The sequence below is a fragment of the Sinocyclocheilus rhinocerous genome, unplaced genomic scaffold (assembly GCF_001515625.1).
Source record: "Sinocyclocheilus rhinocerous isolate Xijiao unplaced genomic scaffold, SAMN03320098_v1.1 scaffold2046, whole genome shotgun sequence".
NCBI lineage: Eukaryota > Metazoa > Chordata > Actinopteri > Cypriniformes > Cyprinidae > Sinocyclocheilus > Sinocyclocheilus rhinocerous.
Genome location: NW_015639535.1, coordinates 141,803 through 154,148, shown reverse-complemented (window position 1 = coordinate 154,148; position 12,346 = coordinate 141,803). Strand labels below are relative to the sequence as shown.

Sequence of the window (12,346 nt, the reverse complement as noted above, 5' to 3'; positions counted from 1 at the left end):
TATTCATACCCTTAACTAAATATTTAGCTGAAGCACCTTTACAGCCTCAAGTCTTTTTTTGTTTGATGAAACAAGCTTTGCTCATCAGCATTTGGCGATTATCTGCTATTCTTCTGAGCTAAATTTCAATTGTCCCAGATAAGGGTATGAATACTTATGCAATGGAATCATTTAAGTTTTTTTATTTTTAATCAATTTGCGAAGATGTTAAAAACCTGTTTTTTGCTCTACCATTACAATGTATGGAGTATAGATTGATGTGGAAAAAAAGTAATTTAAAGCAGTTTAGCATAAGGCAGCAACATAACAAAAAGTGGAGAAAAAAAAAATGAAGGGGTATGAATACTTTCGCAAGGCGCTGTATGGTTTACTCGGAGTCATCATGCTTGAGAGATCTGAACTATGGCCAGAAAACTGCACTCCTTTCTTATCTTTTCCCTTTTCTCCTCTAATCTCCTGTGCGGTGGTCTTAACTCATTGTAGTAAAAGTATACTATCCATGTTTCTTTTGGCATATTGATTGCCATTTGTATAACCACAGTTTTACTACAAATACCATGGTTAAACTATGGTTAGTATAGCAAAACCATGGTTAATTTGTGGTTACCATGGTTTAACTATAGTAACCATGTCTTTTGGTTTTATTTGTGGTAAAACCATGGTTATTTTTTGTCAGGGAAGAGACCGCATGGACTTAGTTTTAGCAGATTTGTACACATACATGTGTAGCTTCTTGAACAGCCTCTTAAACGCCACTAATCGGATCTCAGACTAGCATACAGTGACATTTAGAAGCAACTTCTCCATTTATCTTTGTGAATTAATGGTTCATTCAGGAATAATGTACAGTTATCTGGTCATTATCGCAAAATAAACCCAGACAGGGTGATCAGGACCTTGCCATAAAGCAGACGGCTCTTGTAGCACTCTGAAGGGGTTTATTTTACTGCCTGCACAACTATTTACAACATAAATAAATAAATACAAGGTCGGGTAAGTAATTTAACTTTAGATAAGCTAATTTACAACATTTATAGTTATTCATTTAGCAGACACTTTTTTTTTTTTTTTTTTCCCTAAATTTAAAGAATATAAATGAGTTAAGCAACCAACAGTAAAAAAAAATAAAAAATAGCTTAATGCTTGTGCTAATCTGCAATCCAAGATAACGTATTTAGTGACAAAGTAACTAGTCTTCATCCATTTTAAGTTATTTTGCATCCAGCTCTTTGTGTTTCTTACCATTTTCTTGTTTCTTCCAAGCAGTGTTGACACTCTGCAATCTGTAACTGCTTTGAGAGAAAATCTAAGTTGCTAACTGCTAATCGGCCAAGACCATAGAAAACAATGTGTTGCTGATCAGTAAAATATCTCACCTCATGACTTATGTCAAGTTCAAATAATAGATCAAATTAAGCTCATCATCTTTCAAAATGACCTCTAGACAAGCAAAATGTGATCAAAGAGAGTAGGCTATCTAGCATTAACCGGACAATCCCCAACAGGTTTAATTATAACACATGGAGTAAGAATCACAGCTTGACAAAAAGATGTTAGAAAGCTGTCATCATCCTCCTCAGCATAGTTAACACATCTCAACATGCTAAATAACAACAGTGACAGAGGTAAGAATGCAAATGTATGGCTTAATCTTCCTCTTTATTTAAAAGAGACCTTGAGACATAGGATTATTAAAGCAATAAAGAGAGGTGGTGTGTTATAATACAAAGTGAAGCTGATTAGCGAAACCCCCCCTTTGACTCCTGTTAAATGACTGTAATGTACAGCCTCTCATGTCATATTTCTATTATTAAATAGCTTCAACTGAAGTATCATAAAGACACAAGTGTTTAATAATTAATAAGTACATAATAAAAATATAATACATTAGCTTAACTATTGATTTTTCTAAATGTAATAAGCATAAACCAGAGAACCACAGTTCTATGCTTCTCTTAAAATTAAGCATATGTGCACTGAAATAATTGTGCGTGATTCATGCACATGACTGATTAATATCAAATTAGATGCATACCCAGAGGATATTTATAAAAAAAAAATTGAAGACTTTATAGCTATAAATTCCTTTGTCATGGTCACATTATAATGAGACATTTCCAAGAGCTAAAGGATAGATTGTGAGCAATCTGTTGAATATTAAATGAAAACAAATAATTAAATGAAATAAATATAAATGTTTTTCATTTATTAGGTCAATGCATCATAAAAAGTTTATTTAGCTCATGGAGAAATGGAGGCCACTTTAAAATCAAAAGAAAAAAACAAGAAATTATGTTTTTACATAGAAGGCTGTTTTAGGACCATTAAAAGGATGGTTCACCTGAAAATTAAAATTGTCAAAAAATTTAATTTATCAAAAATAATAAATAAATAAATGAATAGCCTACAATAGGTGTGTATAATACTGCAATGAAAAACATTTGTATAATTTAATTAGGCTATATAAATTAAATTACATAAACACGACATTTTTCATTTAATTTGTAAAAAAAAAAATTCTTTTTAAATCTTTTATTTATTTTAAGATTTTAAGGGTGAAATATGACTCGGGCATTTCTTGGTTTGAGATATGTACACTCAGACCGTTTATTCTGTAACGTAAACAAACACCACAATTGACTATAATAATACAACTCTGCCATCGTTTCCATCTGTGTTGATATTCATGTAGGCTATAGTGAGACAAAAAGAATTGCTGATTGAAAGATATATCGCGGGAGACCATTTTGTTTCACAGTTTAGCTTCAAAACCACTAAGATCAGAGCAAAAGAACAGACTTTGTGCATATGTTGCTTGTTTCTTTGGCACCTGCTCAAATATTTAACGCGCGCACACTTTACTATCTCTCTCTATGGACGTGTGTCTGCCGGGGCCGTCTGTCAGTAATTGACTGGCCTTGATGGAGTCTAAAGTATTACAATTAAAATCCGTTTTTTTCCCCATAATCCTCATGTTCCTATTCACACTCTGTGGAAGCTCACACCACCTGTGGCGGTAATCTACAACCTGAGCCTGACTGTGAGATTATGAAATTCTTTGTCATGCCTCGAGGAACGAGACCGGGAGCTACGCCTCTCCGTGGAAACGCACACACTTTCAGTCACACACATGGGCGGACACATTGGTAAGGTGCTTAAAGTTGTGAACTTAAAGAATTCCTGTATGGTAAGATAATTCAACATGTCTTTAATTGAAGAGTTATCTGAAAATCCCGTATGACTTCCCGTAATACTTCGTAAAAGTCGAAAGCCCTGCGCGATGACGGGTAGACCTTAAAGAGAAAGTTCTCCTAAGAATTCCAATTCTTTAATCATGTACTCCTTATAATCCACCTTATTTTTAACGTAAAAGCGGGCGCGGCCATTTTGTAACATGAATGTGCGACGCTTCCGGTGTCATTTGCTTCAGTAATTTTAGCTGTATACAAAAACAGTTCGTTATGGTGCTTGATATTGCAAACTGGTGTCATATTTTAAAGTTATCATAATCACAAACATTGGTTTGTAGCACATAGTTTTGTTTAGTGCAATTTATTATTCTTCTTAGTTACCCTTACGAAAATTAGGCCTAACCAAGTGTAGTAACCATGTTTTTTTTTTTTTTTTGGCGTATACCATTTGTATAACCAGTTACATAGTTAAACTATGGTAAGTGTAGCAAAACCATGGTTTAACTATAGTAAGCTTTTTTTTTTTTTGTAGTAAAACCATGGTTAATTTTCTCAAGTTCATATAGATTACTTCCATGTTGTAAAATTAGGTAAAACAATTGAATTTTATTGATGAAAATGAGGCTGTGTGGGATAGGTTTTTTACAATGTTGTGTGCTGCATTAAGGCCCTAGATCACGTAATTTTCACAACTTTCAAAGCTGTTTTAAGTTTTTGTCTACGTCAAGTTTTTCAGAAAGATGTTTCATCAGTTGAACAATCTGTAAGTTGTTAACAGGTATCCATTGAATGCACTGTACTGATATTTTTCACAGCCTCGTTTTCATACCCGTCAGAAATTTAATATAGCACTACATTGACTAATTCTATAATATCGATTGCTAATTTCCATGCAATTACAATGAATAGGAACAGCGGCAAAAATGATTTAAAATGGCTATTAATGAGGTACACTACATCCAAAAGTTTGGGGTTTGTAATATTTTTTTATTTTTTGGAGGTCATATGTGTTCACCAAAGCCGCATTTACGTGATTAAAATATAGTAAAAATTTTAATATTATGAAATATTATTACAATTTAAAATAACTTTTTTAAATAACTGTGAATATATTTCAAATGTAATTTATTTCTGTGATGCAAAGCTGAATTTTCAGCATCATTACTGCAGTCTTCAGTGAAACCTTTCGTATAATCGGTGTTAAACAGTTGTGCAAACTGTGATGCATCTTTTTTCAGGATTCTTTGATGAATAGAAACGTTTGTAACTTTATAAATGTCTTTACTGTCACTTTCGAGCAATTTAATGCGTCCTTGCTGATTAAATGTCTTTTAAAAAAAAAAACCTCCAAACTTTTGAACAGTAGTGTGTGTGTGTATTTCATAATTACTCATAATCAATAAATCAAACACTAATCGGCCTCCTCATAACCCTTTCAAACTAGTGATGAACAGTTTATTGTCCTCTGCGTTAAAAACAGCGAGCTGTTTAATGTTTGCCGTCCTTTTCTCTTTATTTTTGCGCACCTCAGGTAATCGTATGCGAACAGCTGGATTATTAGCTATGCATGAGAGGAACTATCTGCGGCTGACTCATTAATGGCCGCCATCAATGGCCGTTAATTAGTTCAGATGCTTGTTTGTGTTGTCAACGAGATGTCTGTTTATATTTGCCAAGCGATCTGTGGTAAAACTGCAGCCACTGCACGCTCCGCCAGGCGTGACACAAACAGCATGTTTACGTGTTTTTTTTTTTAACATTCCAGTCACATTAAAGGGGGCGTCTCAGAGAAATAGAGTGCAGCCGAGTTTCAGGCCACGTAGTTGGAGGAAGGATGGCAAGGGATGCTAAATTGTCTGTGCCTTGGCTTGAATAACAAGAGAGATCGTTTTTCTGTCAAACTTAACTTTACACTGCAGTGTGTTACAAATAAAACCTGGTCAAAGAAATCAAAGGTCATTTAGAGGTGAAGCGTGACATTTATTTGCCACTACCGTCCGTCACTAAATGGAATTGCAAAAATATTTAGATCTTCTGGAGAAAATGTGAGTGGATGTTAGAATGAAGTCAAAAGTAACGAAACGTGTTTCGTAACATACACCCATTTATTTACTTCGGAATCATTTTCACAAATATAGTAAAGTTAGAAAAGCACGAAAAACATTATATTATACCTTATACATAAATTAATATATTCAGATATATTTACAAATTGAAACAGATAGTGTAACCCTGTCAGGTTAATAAGTAGTAAAATATGGGCCCAGTGTCGTCACTGCAGCAATGACACCATGTCATTTCCTTATCCTTTCTGGACAGGAAGCTGTAAAAGAAATGATCAATACTATATTTTGTATAGATTTATTAATTTTTTTATATGCATGTCTTTTCTAATAAAAATATTTATTTATTAAGTTGAATTAATTACCTTCTTAGAGCAAAGAGTTCCCATGTAACCACTTCTGCAAGTGCACACATTGGGTCGGACACACCGGCTTCCGTATAAACACCTCTGTTCACAGATTGCTGTGGAAAAATCATGTCATTATTTACTGTTTTGTTAGGTTATATTTTAGATAATATATAGATTTTGAACAGAAATTATATATATGATAGATAGATGGATGAGATAGATAGTTTCCAATGAAACCAGAGATTTGAAACTAGGAAAAAAAAAATGTACAAAATGATGTGTGTGTGTGTGTGTGTATATATATATATATATATATATATATATATATATAAAATTTTTTCTAGTTTCACAGCTCTGGTTTCATTGGAAACATATGTATGTCTGTATGTATGTCTATCATATATGGTAGATAGATAGAAAGATAGATGTTTCCAATGAAACAAAAATTTTGTAATTGTATTTTGTAACCATGGTTTTATTGTGTGCATATTTTTCTAAATAGAAAGAGAGATGAAATAACTATCACAAAAGCAATTAATTTCTGCTTAGACTAAGACACAACTAAGACTGTGTGACTGGGGGAAAATAATAAAAAAAAAAATAGTTTAAAGATTACAAAAGAAGCCATTTTGAAGAATGTCCTGGCCGCTCTTTTCCATATGAAAGTGAACAAATGCTGTCAAGCTCCAAACAGATCGAAAAATCATAAATGGCATCATAAATTAGTCCATATGACCCATCTGCCATATTACAGCTTTATGTGAACTGATTTTTATTTTTTTCTAAATCTATCGCAGCTATCAAAACTCATTCAAATATGTCACCATTAGATCTAAAGTTTCATGTTGAATGAACTATTCCTATGCAGGTCAATCTCAAGGAAAAGCCATTTCAAACTGATCCCGATCCACTCCCCTCGTGAGAACATCAGCATTCAAGTTTACTTCCAGCAGTAACCGTGAAGTCCTGCTCCCCTGTCAAACACAGACGATATGTGCTGTTTATCAACAAAACATATCGCCAACAACCGCAGAGCGCAGGAACAGAGGAGATGCAATTATGATTATTTTACTGAGAACGAGAGCGAGTGAAGTGCGTGTCTTTGGAGGCTCACCGCAGTGTGGCTGTGGTGTAAGGATTGCATTTCTGTTGCTCGGATGGGAATCACTTACGGATTTGGCAGAGAGTTCCCTTCCAGCCGGGACTGCAGTGGCAGGTGTTCGGCTCCACACATTCACCTCCGTTTAAACACTTCTGCAGACACACAGCTGGAGGAACAGAAACAGAGAGCGAAAATACATCACACAAACAAACAAGGCTCAAATCACTGGAACACATGATCAAACGTGTGATTTTGTTATATTATACAAGTAGAATTGTTAGTTTCCGTTAAATATTACATAAGAATTGTGGGATTTCTTCTCTGGGTGCTTGAGGTCATCCCTGTGACTGGAATTTTTCCACTCTTGGACTTTTGCTAACATGAGGTAAGGAGGTCACTTCAAGGTCTTTGTCAGGATGAGGTTTGGTACTCACGTTTATCACATCTCTTTCCCCTCCAGCCTGACGCGCAGTCACACACATCCGGTCCAACGCATCGCCCTCCGTTCATACACACTGGCTCACACACACCTGTGGAGAAATGGAAAGGTAAAGCTTTGGATTTACTCGGACCGGTGAGGTAAAATAACTAAATTCAAAGTTTTGTAGACAGATAAAGGATTTTAGTGTTGAATTGGTCAAGATGTGTCTGAAATACCGATTACAATTCTGACAACAGTAACAAAACAGATCATATTAGAAAGATTTCTAAATAAAACAAAAAATAATAAAAACAAACATTAATAATAATGTACTAATTTATAGACTTTTTCCATTTAGATTTTTAAAAGATTTAATACCATTATTATTATTATTATTATTATTATTAACGTTTAATTTATACTAATTATTCATACTTCCTGATACAAATTTGTATTTTTTATTATTTAATATGAAATATGACATTCTTTTTATCATAATTGATAAAAGTTTTTAAATCTATTGTTTATTATTAATACATTATTCTGTTATTTTTATATTTAAAATTAGTTTTTTAAATTATTTTAAATTTAATGTCAAATATTTATTATTAGTTTAACTACCTAATTTAATGTTTAATTATTGATAAATTATTAATGTTATGATTTATTTTGAAATGTTCTTTGTCATTATTTAATATAATAAAGTTTGACATTATTATTAACATCATCATTATTATTATTATAAACATTATTGTTGTTACTATTATTATTAATACTTGCATTTTATTGAATGTCTTATTCATAAATTAGTTATTTAAATGTTTTTTAATTATAAATATGACAATTATTTGAATATTATTATTATTATTATATAAAGACATTATTTTATCTGTTTAAATTGGTCATTTTCATTATTGACTATGATACTATTGCATTATTATTATTATTATTATTACCATTAGCATTTTCTTTATTCCAACTGTATTTAAAAGCAAAAATTAATTAGCTGCTTACTGATTATGGTGTGAAGTATGTTTAGAAAAAAAAAAAATTTTACACTTGACCTCAACATAAGGACATTACCAATGGATCTTAAATGTTATTTTAATTAGAATATTCATTTAACGAGACTTGCCATCCAAATGATTTCATCCAGTCCTGATCCCATATGTCTCGTAATTCTCACACTGAAATAACTCACTATCTTTGCTCAGATTCATCTCTCTTCCTCCTTGATCAGACAGGCCATATGTAACTCCTCAACTAACGTCTGATCTTGGCTCCCAGAGCGCCATTTTCTGTCATTTCAATCAACAGAACAACTCTATACCTTCCTTCCATATGCCGTGACTTAAATCCCATCATGCCATGTGTTTCAAAGGGGGCATAGAGGTATAAAACTATAAGTTTATGATTGGAGCTTTACCGAAACCTGTTCCTATCAAGACGACACTTACTTTTCTCACAGCGCGGCCCAGAATATCCCTCCACACATGAGCAGATGTTATTTCGTACACAGTGACCACCGTTCTTGCAGGATGGGCTGCACACGGCTGAAAGAAAGAGAAGCACATAAAAGTCCAGCATTTGATGAATGAAAATCACACCTGTGTTCTCTAAACTGAAGACGGACACATCAAACAGCCGTAAGGTCAAATAACCGACAGCAAATCTGACATGACTGGCAAAACACACTCTAAAAGCTCCTACATTTCACAAAACTTGAAGCAACCCAGACATTAGAGTCATTCCCCATCATCAAAAACATATTTACCAAGCTGCTGTTTCAAGCCATTACGTGAATCATTCCTCACCACATGAAGCTGCTGCAGAGGAATCGATATATACACATCAAACGTCCTGAATCTGGGGCTACGACATGAGCGCAAGACTTCAATAGAATCCAAATGGTTTTTAGGGCTGGTCCATTTTATCGTTTTAAAGTGCAGTAGTCATGCTTCACCTCACACTCTTAAGAAATTGATATCCGGCCTTTGTAAGCTCTCAAAAAAACAAGGCGATGCATCAGGAAAGAAGATTCAAAAAGAAGTGCTGTTACCGTTTTGACACCGAGCCCCGTAGAAACCAGGCTGGCAGGTGCAAGTGTTCGGCCGAATGCAGGTTCCACCGTTGAGACACACGGGGTCACACAGAGCTGGAGACAGATACATTTATTAAACAAAACAAGAATGAAACCTCGGCGGGTGTTTCGGGTTCAGATCTCACTGTGTTTGTGAGGTCAAAATCACAGCTGAGGTGTTAAAAATAATGATTTACTTCTGCAAAGAGAGTAAATCTGGCCTACGAGTGATTGTCAAAGAAATAAGTTTATTGTTCGATTGTTCGAAACCTTTTGAAATTCATAAATTTAAATTGTACATGCTGTGCCACAATGAAGTTTATACAACAGAGTTCTGGGCTATAATTATTATGCTATATATACACTCACTGGCCACTTTATTAGGTACAGCTTGCTAGTACCGGGTTGGACCCCCTTTTGCCTTCAGAACTGCCTTAATTCTTCGTGGCATAGATTCAACAAGGTGTTGGAAACATTCCTCAGAGATTTTGGTCCATATTGACATGATAGCATCACGCAGTTGCTGCAGATTTGTCGGCTGCACATCCATGATGCGATCCCAGTAGACTAGCAGTTTTTGAAATACTCAGATCAGCCCGTCTGGCACCAACAACCATTCCACGTTCAAAGTCACTTAAATCCCCTTTCTTCCCCATTCTGATGCTCGGTTTGCACTTCAGCAAGTCGTCTTCACCACATCTAGATGCCTAAATGCTTTGAGTTGCTGCCATGTGATTGGCTGATTAGCAATTTGTGTTACCAAGCAATTGAACAGGTGTACCTAACAAAGTGGCCGGTGAGTGTGTATGTATGTATATATAATATATATATATTTATATTTATATATATTTATTTATTTATTTATACACACACACACAGAGTTTTGGCATGGAACTCAAGATGGCACAGTCCGATAGGTCTAACTCAATCTGACCTAATGACATCATTATCACATGGCACAGCTGATTGGTTCTCTCCTGTATTGGTAGCCAATGAGCTCACTGCTCAACATTCAAATATATGTGCTTGTGTAGCAGTTGCAGCTTGCTTCAGAAACACTCCACCTTCCCCAGCTCCACCTGTATAGATCTGCTATGAGGTGATTCATGTATGCTATATGGGGTTATTTCATGTATGTTATATTTGCAGCAGCAATATTTCTTACATGCTCACAGCAGCATGTTCTGAATGTATATGCAGCAGCGTAGCAGATCTATTCCGCCAAGACCAAATACATTAACATTGTCATGTACATTACTGTGCCAATCCCTCCGAGAGTTGTCATGACAGAAGTGTGTGTGTGTATATATATATATATATATATTTACTAAAAGTAAAAATTAAATAAAAATAAACCTACATAGAATTAAAAAAATATATATAAAAATGACAAAAGCTCATTACAAAATTAGTAAAACTTTAAAATTAATATGAAAACTGACTAAATGGGAAAAAAAAAAGAGTTAATTCTCTCTCTATTCCTAAAAATACCTATGGCAACATCTTATTGCATCACCTTATTGCTTTGTTAGGAGAGTCAGGGTTGACTTATACTGGTTTAAAGTATTATTTATGTGAATAAAAATGACATTTGTTACTCTGAGGCTCTCTGCTCAATTGATAGTAATTGATCCTCACAGGTTGACGAGAGGAAGTTATCATCAGGCTGAAATAATAGCTGGTGTATTCTCTGAGCCACTAGGACAGAATGAAAAATGAAGAGATAGAGGTTCTACATCAGCTAAATGCCACCAGGAAGCAGCACACACACATATGATGGATTTAGTGAGAAGAGATTGGTCCCACAGGGAGCCAACCACACACACTCTCTCACCTGTCTCACACGATGGTCCCGTCCACTCCACCAGACATTTGCACTCATCCGGTGATGCACACTTGCCGCCGTTTTGACAGTGACGGTTGCACACCACTGTGTAAATGAAACCAAAACACATGCAACACCATATGTGACCACTAGGGGTGCAAGAGATTACATTTAACATCCACATCCACATGAAATCCAAGCAAACATGATTTATCAGGACTCACTGGTTTCACATCTGGACCCTACGAAGCCATAGGGACATGAGCAGGTGTCTCGACCCACGCAGGTGCCTCCGTGCAGGCAAGGCAAACTGCAGAGAGCTGCGGGAATATTCATACGACCAAATGCACATAAAATAAAGTCATATATCACAAAAAGCAAACCGCTAATGCATACCTCATCAAGTCTGTGCAGATTATTTGGCTCTTGCCTCTTTATGGAAAGCACAAATGGTGCAGATTTGCAAAATGGTACCAAAAAACATAATACTTGAGGCCATCTGTATGCTATTTGACACAAAATTAACCTACACAGATATAAAATGGACAATCATTTTCCTGAACATAAAATGTGTATGCAAACATTTGTCAAATGAAATGCTCTCAAAACAATGTTGTCTCCTATTAAATTTATAAATACCACTCCAACTTGTAATAAAAGCAGCAAATCATGGTTCATAAACAAAAGGCTGTGATGTAAACAAAAGGCTATTGACCATTAAAATAAAGCAAATCACGGTTCATAAACGAAAGGCTGTTACAGACAAAAGGCTACTGACCATTTTAAAAAAGACCAGAAAAACAGCACTTATCAAGCTTTGCACTTTTTACACATTATTTACACTAGTGCTGAATGGCAATGAAATTTCAGTGCTCTTACCGCTTTCACAAGCCTCTCCATGGTAACCTGACATGCAATCACATACATCTGGCGCCACACATTTCCCTCCGTTCAGGCAGGCTGGACTGCAGATTGCTGTGAGAATCCAAAATTACGTTATTGAACAATTACGTTATTTCAAAAATTAGTCCTTGTGTATGTGATTGTACCTATGACCATATTTACAACATTATAAAAATTGGTGTGTTTTTGTTTGTGACCTGTTTCACAATTGGGACCACTGTATCCCTTCTTGCAGCGACACGTGTTGGGGGCCGCACACTCCATGTTTCTACCGCAGGCATGTCTGCACACGGCTGAAGGCACAAATGTCATGCAAACACAAATAACACATGGTCCGATTCACTCCGTCAAAAGCCAAACACATATTTGCCTCCATCTGTGGCCCTGAAGCACAGGAAGCGAAAACATATA

General features: G+C 35.1%; 1 protein-coding gene and 1 long non-coding RNA gene across 3 annotated transcripts in view; one reads left to right on the top strand and one right to left on the bottom strand.

The window, feature by feature from the left end:
- Window positions 1-8,669, top strand: part of LOC107751468 (uncharacterized) — a 12,136-nt gene extending 3,467 nt beyond the window's left edge. For both annotated transcript variants that reach the window (XR_001641243.1, XR_001641244.1), the window contains exons 3-5: window positions 7,167-7,254; window positions 8,342-8,519; window positions 8,596-8,669. This is a non-coding gene — a long non-coding RNA (uncharacterized LOC107751468). The remainder of the gene's footprint in view (window positions 1-7,166; window positions 7,255-8,341; window positions 8,520-8,595) is intronic.
- Window positions 5,352-12,346, bottom strand: part of LOC107751466 (von Willebrand factor D and EGF domain-containing protein-like) — a 75,213-nt gene continuing 68,218 nt past the window's right edge. The window contains exons 23-32 of the mRNA XM_016567212.1: window positions 12,133-12,228; window positions 11,912-12,007; window positions 11,257-11,352; window positions 11,042-11,137; window positions 9,187-9,282; window positions 8,585-8,680; window positions 7,141-7,236; window positions 6,777-6,872; window positions 5,620-5,717; window positions 5,352-5,514 (exon numbers count right to left, since the gene is read on the bottom strand). Coding sequence (XP_016422698.1) covers window positions 5,494-5,514; window positions 5,620-5,717; window positions 6,777-6,872; window positions 7,141-7,236; window positions 8,585-8,680; window positions 9,187-9,282; window positions 11,042-11,137; window positions 11,257-11,352; window positions 11,912-12,007; window positions 12,133-12,228 — 887 coding nt within the window. The 3' untranslated portion in view covers window positions 5,352-5,493. The remainder of the gene's footprint in view (window positions 5,515-5,619; window positions 5,718-6,776; window positions 6,873-7,140; window positions 7,237-8,584; window positions 8,681-9,186; window positions 9,283-11,041; window positions 11,138-11,256; window positions 11,353-11,911; window positions 12,008-12,132; window positions 12,229-12,346) is intronic.